Source organism: Acanthopagrus latus, chromosome 7 (genome assembly GCF_904848185.1).
Source record: "Acanthopagrus latus isolate v.2019 chromosome 7, fAcaLat1.1, whole genome shotgun sequence".
In the NCBI taxonomy this organism is placed as follows: domain Eukaryota; kingdom Metazoa; phylum Chordata; class Actinopteri; order Spariformes; family Sparidae; genus Acanthopagrus; species Acanthopagrus latus.
Genome location: NC_051045.1, coordinates 6,078,447 through 6,094,792, shown reverse-complemented (window position 1 = coordinate 6,094,792; position 16,346 = coordinate 6,078,447). Strand labels below are relative to the sequence as shown.

At 40.2% G+C, this 16,346-nt stretch overlaps 2 protein-coding genes across 4 annotated transcripts; both read left to right on the top strand.

The window, feature by feature from the left end:
* Positions 1 to 833: 833 nt before the first annotated feature.
* Positions 834 to 13,257, top strand: slc13a3 (solute carrier family 13 member 3). 3 transcript variants are annotated; one of them, XM_037105704.1, is made up of 13 exons: positions 834 to 1,135; positions 2,573 to 2,838; positions 3,121 to 3,299; positions 4,067 to 4,133; positions 5,038 to 5,217; positions 5,295 to 5,420; positions 5,567 to 5,659; positions 5,753 to 5,857; positions 5,991 to 6,088; positions 7,238 to 7,350; positions 8,286 to 8,447; positions 10,853 to 10,990; positions 11,080 to 11,262. In XM_037105704.1, exons 1-13 carry the CDS (start codon positions 1,028 to 1,030, stop codon positions 11,260 to 11,262), a joined length of 1,818 nt encoding a protein of 605 aa, XP_036961599.1. In that variant the 5' UTR covers positions 834 to 1,027. The 3 variants fall into 3 exon arrangements, with proteins under 3 accessions (XP_036961599.1, XP_036961600.1, XP_036961601.1); XM_037105706.1 differs by having other exon boundaries at positions 877 to 1,135; positions 2,625 to 2,838; positions 11,080 to 13,257; XM_037105705.1 differs by lacking the exon at positions 5,753 to 5,857 and having other exon boundaries at positions 840 to 1,135; positions 11,080 to 13,257.
* A 500-nt stretch (positions 13,258 to 13,757) lies between these two features.
* Positions 13,758 to 16,346, top strand: LOC119023539 (osteoclast stimulatory transmembrane protein). Its single transcript, XM_037105559.1, has 3 exons — positions 13,758 to 14,294; positions 14,886 to 15,900; positions 15,993 to 16,346. The coding sequence occupies exons 1-3, from the start codon at positions 14,257 to 14,259 to the stop codon at positions 16,344 to 16,346; spliced, it is 1,407 nt and encodes a 468-aa protein (XP_036961454.1). The 5' UTR covers positions 13,758 to 14,256.

Below are 16,346 nucleotides of genomic sequence, written 5' to 3'. Positions count from 1 at the left end.
TAAAATGATTGATGAATGGACTTTAATCAGATTTTAATTTGATATTCTTCAACACACATTATTTAGAATAGAATATCTGCATATATCCATTGATTTTAATGTGTCCGCTGAGTTTAAATCTCTGACAGGCCCGACCCCAAACATACTGGCCAATCAGAGTACTTGGTGCTGGTTCTGATTAGAGCCCGACCGATGTATTGGTTGGCTGATATTGGCTTATGACATATATATCAGAATTGGCTTTCAGTCAGAAAGCTAGAGAATCTGATAAACACAGGACATAAAGGAGGGATGAAATGAGAATGCTACTTCATAAATCAACTAATAAGAGAAGACAAATAAAATAAGTTGGGGTAACCTGCGCTACCAGAGGGGAAGGTGTAAAGTCACGCATCATGAAGGGATCGTCACAAAATATGTCGCTAATTTACGGGCAAAACCAATTTAAAACTGTTTTACACTAAAATGACCTCTGCACAGCAACCTCAGGTGACTTAAACCATGTCAGAAACAAACATCACCCCTCAGTCTACCTCAGTTCAATCACATTTCATATAAAACATGCGGCCTATCAAATCAAGCAGCTGCTCCCTCAGGTGTGTCTCACCACACCCTGTTTTATAAGCTCTTTACAATCATTAGCTTACTTGAGTGATTTGTAGTGATTTTCTTGTGTTTTGCCTACTTGCATGTGTTTTTCTTCACTTTCAGTTTTGACTTCTCAGGGCTACCGTAGAAATAAAAGGTGCCAAAAAAAAAAGAAAAGAAAAGAAAAGTAAAGAAAAAGAAAACCTTGGAGATTTTAAGATGCTTCAGCCGTCTTGTCTCTGGTGAGAGGTCAGCTGTTGGGGAACCTGAGAGACGGACGCGAGCCCTCATCACCCTGCGAGGAGTTAAACTGTGTCAGAAGCTGTAGTTAATCTTCTCCCTGAGAGGCCAGAGGCTTCAAAGTGCATACTGACCAGTTCCTCTCAGCCAGTCTGGAGCCCCTTTCTCTCTAAACGGAGCAAAACCTCGAGTCTGGAAGATGAAAATATCTGTCGTGTCCAAGAAGCTGTTGTCCGTCTACAAACAGCTGGTCCTCCTGCTCGTCCCTCTGCTGCTCCTACCTTTGCTGTTTACTCTTCCGGAGAAGGTGAGTGATTCGCCCTGTGTGACTTCACGTGTGCTTTTTGCCATGAATAATGAATTCAATGAGTCATCAACCCTGATTGATCACACGGCTCTGTGGACAGCCTTTTCTATGAATATCTGTGAAAAGAGCACAGGCAAGAGTGTAAAATCTGACAATTCTCTCTTATATTTAATAATGGAAGAAATAGTTTTAACTCATTTTAACCAGCATTATTTTATAATCTCAGAACGGCTGAGTTTACAAGAGTGACTAAACAAATACGATTGAAAAAGTAATGAGAAAATATAGTCACCATTCATGTACAAATGGAGAGAAAATGAGCACTGAATTTGCTTTCTGTCTTCATGTATCAATGTAATCTCAATGCTTTCGAGTTTTGGACTTTGGTTGGGCAAAAAAGAAATAACTTTAAGAAGTCAGTTTGGGATCTAATGATCTTTGATGGGTATATTTCACAAGCTAAACTTTGTTTTAACTTTTAACGTATTTCCATTTTCTTCTACCTTATGTTTCCACTCCACTGCATCTAGGAGGTCAATCCATACTTTATTACTTCACTACTTCACATATATTTTTAACTCTTGAGTTTACTAGTTACTTTGCAGATTACATTCTGTATCAGAGCCAAATATATATGTGTATATGTATATATATATATATTTCACCAGATAATCGTTTCCAAAACAATTCATGATAACGATATTATCGTGATTTTTGCAAACTTGTTTGTTGTTGTTTGTTGTGTGTTTTGTCTTTTTTTTGTCGGATGAATAACATTGTTTTAGGAGTGTAGGGAGGTGGAGAGAGAGTCAATGTAATCATAAATCTGTCGTGTGGACATGAATTTGCACAGCGGTAGTAAATCAGTGATTAGCAGCTACACACGATCTAGCTAACAGTGAACTGTTACTGCAGCTTGTTCTTCTTTTATGATGTATTGTAGTTAGCAGCCGATGTTAGTGTGAGGTGCATTACCACAGAGTAAGAACAGAAATAAACAGTAACTATTTAACTTACATGATATTACTATATGTCTATTAGTAACACAATCAGTATTTCATTCTAACAATACAGCGACACCCTTTATTATGATTCAGTTGCTGAGACTCAATTGCAGTCAGTATGAGCGACTTGTGATATTTTAATATAATATCTTTACTTACCGTATGACTGTTGGGTACTTTTTACAACACTGTTTGCAGATTAATCGTCAGTGTAAACAGTTTAAATCTAAAGATTAGTTGTGTAATATAGAATATAAAATTGCTTTGTGAAGTACAAAACTTCACCCTGACTTTCCATCAGCATGACCAGATAATAACTTATTCTAGGTTGAATTTATCCTTTAATTTGCTCCCTTTTTTTTTCTTGTCACATCTTTTTACTTGTTTTCCAAGTTGGCTGACTTTTAATAACCTCATGTTGCTTATCTTTTAGGAGGGAAAATGTCTTTATGTGGTGTTGCTGATGGCTATGTTTTGGTGCACAGAGGCCCTTCCTCTGGCCGTCACTGCGATGCTTCCGGTCTGCCTCTTCCCAACACTTGGAATTCTCCCATCCAAGAAACTATGCCCTCAGTACTTCCTCGAAACCAATTTTCTCTTCCTCAGCGGTCTTTTGATGGCCTCGTCCATCGAGGAGTGGGGCCTGCATCGCAGAATTGCCCTGAAGGTCCTCACCATTGTCGGAGTAAAACCTGCATGGTGAGACAACTTTACAGACAAATGTTGCCCCTGTTTTAACATTGCATTCAGGTGTGCCTCAAAAACTTTGAAATCTACTCCGCTTTGACGTCATGGTGCATTCAGGTGCCCCTCATAAACTCAGAAATCTCTACTCACTTCATTGACCATGAGAGAAACAGTGAGAAACAGTGAGAGTGCTCCATACTCCAAGAACATCTGCAAAGTCAGCGGCCATGTTTATGGTTGATGTTACTAATTAAGTAACAGAGAGTTAATGAATGGATTTAATTATTTTCCTAGGCTCATACTGGGAATGATGTTGACCTCGTCCTTCCTGTCCATGTGGCTCAGCAACACGGCCACGACAGCCATGATGCTGCCTATTGCTAACGCCATCCTGGAGAGTCTCTTCGGAGACCTGGAGACCCTGAAACAGAAGTGCAAGTCCCCGGACGATCCTGAGGGTGATATAATAAATGGTAGATCGTGTGTATTTACAGTGTAACTACTTAAAGCAGCTGTCGTTTTTATGTTTATTCCAACACCAGATGAAATTATCACCAATCTACACTATCCTGTTCCAGCTAATTCCAGCTAATTTATTTTTGCTTTTCAACATTTTTTTTAAACTGTGGGCAGCACCTGTCCAGCACCACACAGACGGACAGAGTTAGCGACTTGCCGGTGAATATAGTGGAGCATTCAGCTGAGAAAGAACAAGAATCCATATTAGACTTCCAAATTAATGAACTCTGATCGTTACCTAAACCTGACCAAGTCGTTCTGATGCGTTTACCTAATTAGATATTTTTTTCTGAAAACATCAACCTGCGACAGTCGCCTGAAATGTTTCTACACATGTTGTGTTTTATTTTTCTAGCTGCACTTTATTTTTTCTAAATGAACCATGGAATGAGAACATGTTCTCTGCAGGGCAATCGTGACACTGACACGGGGGAACGATGGGTCTATTGTTTAGTTTGGTTTCTCACCGTAATGTCACATTCTATATTGATTTAATCTGTTCTTCAAGTGCTTGTAATTTCTAACCTAAGTCGTGAACTTTGCCCAATTTTTCCTCCAATACAAAGTTAGTCAATATTCAATTAGTCAGTGATTAATGTCGGACTGCATGCGGCGGACATAAAGTCCTGTCCAGAGCAACACAGGCGTGCTGATCAGACTTGTTTGCACACCGTGGTTACATGTAAACGTGACACAAACTCTTTAACTCACTTTCTTTCAGGTCAGTCTGTAAAGCTGCATTCACTGCCCTCGGTGCCCTCGGAGAAACGGATGCTGGCGATGGACGGGTAAGAAAAACGCTGAGATCACAATCTTTTACATCCTTCACCACTCTTCACAAGTGATTGTGTGATGAGGTTTAAAGGATGTTCAGCTTCTGATTGTTCACTCAGTGTGACGAGAAGATCAACACCAGTCTCATGTTTGTACAATAAATACAGCTAAAGCCAGGAGGCCGTTAGCTCAGCCTGAAGGCTGGAAGCAGCTGAGAGCAGCTTGGCTCTGTCTGAAGGTAACACAATCTAGGAAGTGACAGCAGAGAACCTCCTGCTGAACTAAAACTTCTAATTATTCAACTTATATTTAGATTTTACTGATGAGATATACAGAAACATGTGACCTTTGCTGGTGGGCAGATTTCAACTGCCTGCCATGAGTTTTGTATCTATTCTACAGAGGAAAGTATAAATATTTTTTTACTGTACATTGTAGCTTCCATGTATCTGTACTTTATAGACTACTGATTTTTTTTTTTTACAACTGTTTATTTTTACTCTTGACATTTAAAGACATCTGTACTTTCTACTCTTCACATTTTCAAAAACAGGCTTGTTACTTTAGTTTTAATGCATTTGAACGCCTCACAGACATCATTGTGGTGCGTTTACAAACAGCTTGGATAAAAAATCCTACCTATAATTTCCCACCTTTAACATTAATAGTCTTTGATTTTGATAATATTAATATGACGTGAGGTTCAGTAAGCTTTGCACTGAAGCTGGTAGGAATCAGGGAGTTGGTTAAGGGCCCTGTCACTGGTTTTCTTGCTGTGTCCTGCAGCATTGGCACTAGTTCGCTTTAATCTGCACTGAGCGAGTAGAATCGGTGAGAGTCATCACTCTGATGAGACCAGGACAAGTTCATCTATCTGCTGTTCATTTGAAGTAATCATGTCTCTTAAAACCTCAACAGGATGGATTTGATGGATCAAAGTGACATGATGACATCTGAGGAGATCCAGTTGGAGTCCCAGTATCAGCTGAAGGTGTGGAAAGGATTCTTGATCTGTATCCCGTATGCAGCCAGTATCGGAGGCACCGCCACGCTGACAGGCACCGCGCCCAACCTCATCCTGATTGGACAGCTGAAGAGGTAACTTTTTCATTTGTGCAGAGAAAACTTCTCTTTACGAAAACAATCAATTAGATAACGATGTCTTTGCTTCACAGCCACTTTCCAGACTGTGACCTCATCAATTTTGGGTCTTGGTTTGCGTTCGCTTTCCCGCTCATGCTTATCTTCCTGTTCTTTGGATGGATTTGGATCTCGTATCTGTATGGGGGATTGAATACAAGGTAATATAGTGACAGATTAAGATTTTGAATGGGGGCAACGCTGCCAACTGTTCAATTAGAATTACTATTGTCATTTCTCTCTGTAAATATGGAGTAATATTCTTCTCCCATTTCCTCCCCTAAAAATATATCTTTTTTTCATGCAGATTGTGCTTCAAGAAAAGCGACCACAGAGCTGAGGCAGAAGCCAGAGCGAGGGCTCTGATAGAGGACGATTACAGAAAACTAGGCCCCTTAAAGTGAGGACTCCGCAAATCTCATGCCATGCAGGGTGAATGAGTGCATTTTAATCACAGAACTTACTGACTTCTACTTTCCATGCTCGATTTCAGTTTTGCAGAGGGGGCGATCTCTTTCTTTTTTGCGCTCTTTGCCATTCTCCTGTTCACACGCGATCCCAAATTTTTCTCTGGCTGGTCTGTGTTTTTTAAAAAAGGGTAAGAAAGGGCACACTGGGTGAAAACTTGACGTAGTTAGAACACCGCTTCCTGTCAAAGATTCCAAATATTGAGACGCCTGTCCTATTACCTATCTCTGTTAATCATTTTCCCTCCTCCTGTCGTTCTGCAGGTACGTCTCAGACGCTGTCACTGGTGTGATCATTGTGTCGATATTGTTCTTCTTCCCCTCACAGAAACCTTCTCTGAGCTGGTGGTTTGACCCTAAAGGTCAGTGAGCTAACACTACGACTTAATCTACAAGTGATAAGACTCAGATTAGTTTCTAATCTAATCTATTATTTGAATGGCGGTTATAATATTATTTAACTCAGGGACTGAATAAACAAGTTTTTTGATTAGATATTTGTAAAACAAAGCCCTGTAACAAAGAGCCGAGTGAGAGTATCATCTATCAGAGAGCGATAAAGTGGACGTTAGTAGCTTGTGCGGGTCAATCAGGACAGAAGTCAGTAGTCAGTGAAACACTCAAAGACATTCAGTCCGTCTCTTTCACACAGCTATTGCAGAAAGCTGCAAATATGATGAGGAATGTTAATAATGTAGATTAGAAAGTCTGAGAAAATTTCCTGTCTAGAGCTGAAACTACAGTTTCTCTGTTTCTGTGATTAGAATAATCTCCCAAGACTATGTTGTCACACTTTGGACTTTTTGTATTGTGTGTGTGTGTGCGTGAACGTGTGAGCATGCGCACAAGCTGTACGCACGTGTTTTGTGTGTGTTTTGGAGACACGTGCGTATGTGTGATTGTGTATATTATGTTCAGCTGGTCAAATAAACCACGGCACGCAAGCCAAAAGAATTCGTGGGGTTCATCCGTCCCTCTCATTGTAGGTCACATTTTTAGAAGAGAAGAAAATACAACAACACTTTATCCTAAAACATTAAAATCAGCACCAGAGGAAGTACAAATACGGAAAGACAAAATCATTAATGTTTAAACCAGAGGTAGAAAACTACACATCTTCTTAACTCTCTTCTTTACAGATACGAGACACTGACAGACTTTTCCTCCCTGTTTGAGTTTTCCTCTCCATCTGTTTCCGTCTTTCATGTAGTTTCGTCTCGATCTGTCTGCCGTGCGATGATCTGCAGTCGCAGGTTGAAATCTGTCTTGTGATGTTGAGAAAGTGGTGCGCAAAGATACAAAATAAGAATAATCGATAATTGTCATCAACTGCATTAAAACTAGAGTAATCTGAGAAATGTAAGCAGTAGAAAGTGCATATATTTGTGTTGTAGGGAGGAAAGGAAAATAACATTTCACAGGTTCATATTAAATCAAATTCTATCACATTTAATATGACAATATTAAATAGAAGGTCTTTATTGAGTGTTTTTCTCCATGTGTTTCCTCAGCTTCGAACACCCCTTATGTTCCTCTCCTATCATGGAAGAAAGCTCAGGAATCTGTTCCCTGGAATATCATCCTGCTGCTCGGAGGCGGCTTTGCTATGGCTAAAGCTTGTGAGGTAAACACGTTGGTACATACCGTGCAGCGTAATCGCAGTCAAACTTACATAATCGCACCTTCTTATGTTCTCTTATGCCTTTTTAAGCATTAGTGGGATATACGCATATTTACTTCCTTGTTGAAGGTCAGATGAGAAGATCAGTACCTCTCTCGTGTTTGTATGATGAATATGAAGCTACAGTCAGCAGATGGTTAGCTTAGCTTAGCCTAAATAGTGGAAACAGCTAGCCTGGCTCTTTCCAGATGTATCTATTACCGTGTTACATTTTATTTGTTTATACCGTACAAAAACAGAAATAACAACAAAATGTTGCGGTTGTATGAAGAGTTACGTGACGGACTAATTCTTGGCGAGGTGCAGTGACTTCATGAAGCGTCCACTGGTTTCCTGGTGACCCGACAGCAAACAATAATAACCTCTATAACCTGTAAATATTACAACTTGTTGTTTATGTTTTGGTTTTTGTTTAGGTAAAAAAAACAAAACAAAACAAAAAACAGATGTATTCTGTTCATTTTTCATTACAGAGGTAGGCAAAGCGAGGCTAATTGTTTCCCCTTGCTTAGCTAATGAGCTGCTGGCTGTAGCATTATGATTAAAGTAGTTTTAAAACTACATCACTATACTGTGTTTTATTAATCTTCACACTTCACGTTGGGCAAGAAGGTGAGAAAGCATCACAAACAGTCGAAATATTCCTTTAAGATTTTGTTTGTTTGCTCAAGTTTCCTTCCAGCTGAACGTGAGACTCGTGACTTTACACTGTAAAAGTTAACGTGTCGTAAATTGTTTACTGTGTCGTAAATGCGTATCTCCTCTCTCCTGTTGGCTCTGAGCTGCTCTGCTCCATTTGGTCCTCTTTCTTTACTTTGCTTTATTATGTTGTAATTTGATCTCTGACCCCTTGACCCCGATCTTGTGGCATTTGGCAGGAGTCTGGGCTCGCCTCCTGGATCGGAGGCCACCTCCAGCCTTTGGCCGAGGTCCCTCCTGCTGCAGCTGTGATGCTGATCACTGCTTTCCTGGCTGGTTTCACTGAGTTCGCCAGCAACACCGCCACAATTATCATCTTTTTACCCGTCATTGCTGAACTGGTAAGAGTGGTGATCTGTTTTAAAGATTCAGAGGCTGTGCACATTTATTAAACAAACATCAGTGGAACAGAACAATACCACATTTTTAACACAAAGAAAGTCATATCTTCATGTAGAACATATGCTGAATTCACTAGAAGGCCCAAATAGTTAAGATTTTGCTGTTGACATTATTTTACCAAGTTTATACAGTTGCTCCTTCTGCAACAACTCACAAAATTGAGCCATTTTTAAGGGAGTCTGGTGACATTCTCTGCACCTGTCAAAGAACTTGTGCTTGTTAGTTACTGTATACTGTTGTTGTAAAATTGGATCTTTCTGCTTTCCTCACAGTCACAAATAACAACAGTTAACCTTCCTTTTCTCGGGTGACTGCGTCTCTGGTAGCAGACGAAATTGTACAGTGATAGTGAGGTTTATAGGAAACCAATGTAAGCGCTGATGGTTTCATTTCTCATTTCTCTTCATAATGATCCGTGGAAGGAGACAACTTGTCCATTGCCAGTTTCAAACCAAGACATTAAGAAAACATTAGACTCTGGCAGCAGCAGTCTGGACAAGCTGCAGCTGTCTGATTGATTATTTGCCAAGACCTGTGATGACACCATTACAATCGTCTTGCCTGCTGAAAACAAAATCATGAACACGTTTTTCTGTATCTTGTTTGGGCATAAATCATTTATTCTTGCTGTGTACTCAAGGTTGTTTGCAGGCTGATTTTGCAATTGGCCTTACGTGGCTGTAGGGTCACATAAGGACAATTATGTGGCTGTAAGGTCACAAATCCATGTCCAAGTCTACAACTACGCCAAGATTTATGGGTTGTTGTTGTATCTTTCTTGTTTGGGTGCAAAAACAATTATTTCATTTTTTCAGCGTTGCGTTTTAGATAATTCTGGCATTTCCACTCAATGATGTGTTTGATCCACTTATTCAGCAGATTCAAGAGATTGTAGTCATGTGGTGACAGTGTAATGTAGAGTTGTGTGTCATCTGCATACGTGTGGTATGAAATAAGATATTCCTTACGTTGCACTTAAGGTTTGATTCAGTCATGATAGCCAGGTCGACATACTGGGAGACTCACTTCCACTCATTAACTGGACAGGTACCAGGTTTTGCTGCTGACCTCGTCCTCTCTGTTCCGTTCTCAAAGGATTAGGAGGCTTGTTAAACTCTTGCAATAGATGCCTTAATGTCTGTAGCCTGTTGGACATTAACTGCTGTTGTCAGAAATCATTATCAGGGTCTGTTGTACTTTGCAATGGTGCCTATACTGCAAGAAGAGGAGGAGAATAGTTTCCAGGATGTATATGTGGTTCAGTGTCTTGTCTTCTCATATTTATTAAAAACTCACTGAACCACGGCCACCTGTGGTTGTTCTTGATAGGACCAGTCGGACCACAGTCTCTATGAACAATGTCAATTAAAGCTGATGATGCAGCTCAGGCTGAAATATCTCAACCGCTACTGAATGAATTGCCATTAAATGTTGTACAGACATTCATGGTCCCCAGAGGATGAAATCTGAAGACTTAAAGTATGCTCATTTTTAAAGGTATGTGCCTTGTAATACACTAGCTACAGCACAGATATTAAATGAGTTACAACACAATGTATAATAACTGACTTTCCTTAACAGAATAAATAAACGCAAGAACTAGAACAGAAGAATATTGCACAGTATTAGATGGGAAATTGCTCAAATTTCCTCAAAACTAATGACCCATCAGCCTCAGCTATAGTTTTAGTATCCTAACACACTAATCTACAATGTTAAATATTACACCGGCTTAATGCCAAGATTTGTCATTCTGACCATTTCAACATGCTGCTGGAACTACTTGATGGATTCCCAAGACAATTTGTGCAGACGTTCATGTTTCACGCATCAGGACGAATTGTTGTACCTTGTAACTTTGACCACCAGGTAAAAACCTGAATTTATCTGAATTAGCTAAATTGTGACGAAACATCTGCAAAACCCTGACAGCCACATCCGCCTCAGCTATACTTAACAACACACTTACTAGGAAGTTAAAGATTACACCCGCTTAACGTCAAAATTTTAGCACTGTCACTGTGAACACGTTGGCTCAACGGACTGTTTTGGCTGAGGAAACACAGACCCGTTAGCATGACTGTAGTGTCTTAGCTTATGCAGCATATTTGATGTTAATAAGTAACATGGCTGGCAACAAAATACAGTTTGAACTGAAGATTATAACACAACATGTTTGATATTTTAGTTAAATAATATGTTTAGTGGGTTTACATGTGTATTCCTGTGAAATATGTTGGCACCAGTGGTGGAAAACTGTGGCATACAGCTGTCCAGCACAGGGAAGCTATTTACTTTCCACCCTGAAAGCGTGCTGCTCTTTGTTTTGTCTTTGTCTCTGCAGGCTATTCGCGTGTCAATAAACCCTCTGTACTTCATGATTCCTGCAACAGTAGGATGTTCATACGCCTTCATGCTGCCAGTTTCCACTCCACCAAACTCAATCGCCTTTGCGTCGGGACATCTCATGGTCAAAGACATGGTAGGACGCAGGAACATCAGCACTCACACCAAAACACGTCTCAAACCCTTTCATCGCCTCTCCTCACGTCTTCTGCCTTGTTTTCTCAGGTGAAAACCGGCTTTGTCATGAACATCCTGGGCGTCCTCTCGGTCACTCTGGCCATGAACACGTGGGGCGTTGCAATGTTTGACTTGCACTCGTATCCAGAATGGGCTCGACCCATCAACAAGACTGCGCTCCTCACTGGTGTGCACTTCTCATCCGTCCAGTCAGTGAATGCTACGCTCTGATCACTCAATCTCAGCATGAGCACGGAGGAGAGATCAGAAGATTGTAAATAGATTCAACACTAAACAGGGACAAGAGTCTGTCTTCAGACATCTGTGTCACTACAATGTCGGGACGCTCTGGGAGCTTCATCTGTTACCTATTATGATGAATTTAATTATACTCGGGTGTCTTCATAGGCTCTAAAGAGTCAAGATGTCGTGCTGTGAAGTGTTCACTCAAAGTTTTAAAGGGTAACCCCACCAATTTTCCACATTAAAGTGTGTTCACAGGTCTTGGAGAGTACCACCGCATTGTAAAAAAAGTAGTATAAAGCCTTTTGTGGCTCAAGAGGAAGCTGCATTTAATCTAATAAAAGGCATCGCCTTTGACTATGACTGTTAATTTTGGCCAACTATTTCAGATTCATTCTTAGTCATCAGATGAAAATGCTTAATAGTTTCAGTCACATTTGAGTGAGTTTTATCCTTCATAGTTTTAGTCTAGTTTTTAGAACAGGGATGTATTTGTTTATATTTTGACAGACAGACTAGATGCACAATAACTCATACATTTTTAATTGTCCACAGTCCACCTCCAACGGCCTCACTGACAAAAACAAAACATACTTTTCGTCTTAGTTTATGTTACAAAGATCTGTTTTCAGCTTGTTATTTCTCATCTTGATCATGAAAATTAAGGTAATTAACATTTTTTGTCATAGTTTAGACAAATCGATACATCAGAACCAGAGATATCGCCTTCTTTATTCTGCACATTCTTCTTCCTTTTCAACTTTTGGTGCCTACGTTACCCACAATGCAACTTGTGTTAGACTTAGATTACATGCAGTTTCCTCTGGAGCCACAAAAGACTTTATACTACTTTTTTCACATACGCAGTTGTACGTGACTCCCAAAGTCCTTTAGACACAGTTTGATATGGAGAAGTGGTGGAGTTATACTTTTAAGGAAAAAAAAAAAACAAAAAAACAAACAAACTCTGCCTTCTTGAAACTGATTGGACAGGAGAGACATTTAACCTCAATGTTTTTTTTTAATGTTTTTTTTTTAATAATAATAAACTTCTGAAGAGTTCTGTTTGTACTAATGCTACTAGTCTGACCTCTGCTGGAAGAACGAGCAGGACCTCTGTGAATAATTCATTTAAAATATATATTTTTGTTTAAAATCACTAAGAGATCGTGTTACTTGTATAGAATGGTGAAGGGTTAGAGGCCGTAGCACATAAATAAATATTAAATCTTTTTCTACATTAGATTATAAATCCTCTCTGATAAATGTGTACATTTTGTGACAAAATGATTTAAGTTCACATAACTGCTGTTACAAAATAAATTGAAGTTGTATCATGTAATATGGTTGCATGTGATCTCTGTATTTCCTGCTGTGTGCATGATTGCACACAGCAGGTGTCATTTTAAGAGAAGAACCTTGTTGTAAGAATATTTGCTGCTGCTCAGCTGTTTTATTTCAAGAAATCAGCATCAAAATATATATATATGAAAAAAATCCAATCCTCAGGTTATGATAAGTTGTTTCTGTGCTGCTGCAGGTTTCACACATATTTAACACATATTGGCCTCTGCACACAGAAACAGAGCGAGAGAAGGCACACAGTTGTAAATTCCTAACAATGTTTGTTTGGCGTAGTAAACTGTCTGAAGTCAAGAGGCCCGACAACAATGGTTAACTTGTGCGAGGCTGCGGTGGTTACTGAGTGTCAGCGGGGTCACTGCAAAAGGTCCTGTGGCGTTTAAATGCAAAACTATAAAATACTCAACCAAAATCCGCTGACCAGGACAGGATGTACCGAGATACCTGCAAAAAAAAAAAACCTTTCATCTCGATCGAGGCTGATTTAAATCTGTGCTATTTTCTGGATCCAAAGACAGATTAGAAACAGTATTCAGTTGTTACTTAGAATAAATGTGATTACTATTTTTGTATCGATCATACCTGGAACTGTATTTTTACATTAAATCCCATTTCTCTCAAGTGACGGATTTGTCTATTTATTTCACATTCCAAAACCTTTGTGTGTGTTGACATTTTTACTGGAAGCAGTGGAGCGCTGCATGGACGTCTTTTTTTTTGTAGTCTTATCCAAAAGTTACCATCGTTCTGGTTCCATCAGTGAGCCTGAGAGATTCTAAACTTCACAGATGAACACCACCAAATAAAACGCTCATGTTCAGCTCCAAACAAACTAAAACACAGACGCCTGACTTCAACATCACCACTAAGCTTCCTTAGATTGTAGGACTCATTCCTGTAACACTCTTCTATCATAACAGTAATTCAACTCTTACTTTATCATGTTGTATTAGCAACAGCTTGGACAGTAGCTTCTTTAGCAGTAGCTAAAAAAAAGTGGTGTAGTAATGAGTCCTTAAACCCAGGAATCAACATTTTTGCAACGAGTACTCTGAACGGGTTTTACGGCACTAAATAAATCACTAAATGAAATCGATAACTGCTTTTTTTTGTGGGTGGAAAATGTGCATCGATCAACAGTTTTATATTGGTGTGAAAACTGGAGGAGAGTGTAGACAACAGGAAACCGTTCAGTCATGAGCCTGAGTGCAGCCAAACATCCAGCAGATGAATGTGTGAAAAAAAAAAAAAAGAGCAATACATCCTTGTAGTGGGTGAGGATTTAAATAAACTGTGTGATCATACTTGCGTCAACATAACACAGTGTGTGGGTTGAGTGCAGCAAATATAATGTCCACTTTCAAAACTGCACTCAGGCTCATGACCAGACCAGAGTCACACTGAGTTTGTGTGTGTGTGTGTGTGCGCATTACATCATGCCATCCATATGATTTTGTGTCATGTATGGTTTACGGTTTCTTATTTCCCTCGTGGGAACTTATGGTTGGCGAACCGCAACATGACAGTGACTGTTCAGAGAAGTTCCTCTTTTAATCCTCACCGTCCTCCAGAACACTTCCCAGTCCTGTTTCTGCTCAAGCTCATATTTTCACGGGCAGAATGAAGTTCAGATCAGAGAATCTTATTACGCCTCTCAGGTAAGAAATGTTATATTTGTGACAAATTAAATCTATCTATCTATCTATCTATATGGTTAATTTTTCAACATTATATTATTCATAATCATTTATTTTACTCTTAATCTGTGTTAGTCTTACATTGTTGTTGATTGCAGTTATACAATTATATTGTATTATATATAATAATAATGTTTCCAGCCTTCATGCTAAACTAAGCCAACTGTCTGCTGACTGATGCAGCTTCATATGTGGAGGGGCATTATGCTGTTTTGGAGGAGAAATTCAACTTTCAAACACATTTCTATATTTACAATATTAATGAGGTAATAATACAAACTCAGAGATATTTACTTTCCCCATTCGTGAATAAAGCTTTTCTCAGAGAGAAATAAGGTCCAGAACACTGTTTGAAGATAGAAAGGTGGCAGGGTCCGCCACATATAAACAAAGTAAAACTGTATGAAAGTTTGTGTATTTAGTTTGTTGTGGTGTAAAAGATCAGCCAATGAAGACTTTTCTCTTCTGATTAAAATGTTTTTCCCAAAACTATATAAATGAAAAAGAAAACAAATAGACAAATCTCTCTAACTGTTGTGTGTTTCTCCCCAGGAACAGAACAGGATCTTACAGACATGCTGTTAAATCTGTCCTGCTTCATCTCTGGGATGTTTACTCTGCACCAACACCTGCTGGCAGAGACATCCTGACTCTGATGTCTCTCTGTTTCACCCTCGCCATCATCACAGGCGGCCTGCTTTATCACTGGCTGTCGAAGACTCTGAAATACAACCACGAGGCGTCCGTCCAGACCGCCTGCATCTACAGCGTGGCCATGTTTCTGGTGTCGTTCCTGTGTCACCCTCTGCGCTGTGTGCTGACTATGATTCTTCCCACCGTCTGCACCAAGCAGGGCCGTAAGCTCCTCATCTCGACCTCGGTCATGATTTTGCTTCTGAACGTCGTCCCGAATATCGCGGTGAACGTCGAGTCGGTCGCACGCATCCTGAAGTGCACCGCTGAGGGCTTCACCAAGACTCTGCTGAACTCGTCTGAACCTTTGAATAAAGCCAAGACAGACCTTTTTGAGGAAGCCATGAAGCTGAAAAGGGACGACTTGAGCATTGTCAACAACTTGAGGAACTTAAGTCATTTCACACATGTTGATGTGTCAGAAGTCAGAAGCAGGTTCTCTAAGATGATTGGGCAGATAGAGGGCCACTTCTCACGCGCCAGGAACCTGCTCAAGGACTACAAACTGCTGTCGAACCGGATCCTTGCTGCCGTTTTTGTCGCTCTGCTGATCTTCGAGTCCGCCCGCTACTTGAAATCTTTTCTGACATCAGTTCAGTTTGATAACAGCTACATCTCCAAAGAGCTCCAGCAGAAAGCGACTCAAGCTGGCAACAAAAGTGCAGCTAAAAATAAAAGTTATCAAAGAAGCTGCAGAATAACAAGCGACGAGTGTACCTCCTGCTTCATCGCGCTCGTTGTGGTGACATTGTATTTCATTGCCATCACATTGATAGTAGCTTTGGATCATGTTGTGTATCATGTAGTTCAGCTGATTGTACCCTGGCTACTGGATTTTCCACCGACATCTGCCAGCATAAGCATCAATTATAAGGTAGAACAGCGCGCCAGCTCACCAGCGCAGTGGTTTTAGTGTTCCTGCAGTGTTCTGATGTGTTTTTCTCTGTCTTGTTAATCTCCTGGCAGGTTCAGGGGTTCCTCTCTGCTTCTTGTATCATCCCACGCTTCTGCGTCACACACGAGCTCATGAACTTCCACAGAGATTACAAGTGGACCTTCAACCCCGAGCCGTCCCTCTGTGATGCGACAACTTCAGCTCCGAACCCGGGAGTCACACTCCTGCTGGGATGCCTCTGGCTGATGAGCTACTCTCTGGTGTTCCTGGAGGTTTACGCCAGACGGCTGCGCAGGAGAATCTCTGCATCCTTTTTCAGAGCGCAGGAGAAGAGGAGGACGGCCTACCTGATGAGGAAAATACAAGCGAAAATGAATGAAAAAGAGCAGAAGGAGATTATCTCAGTCGAGGTTACCGACGGCTGA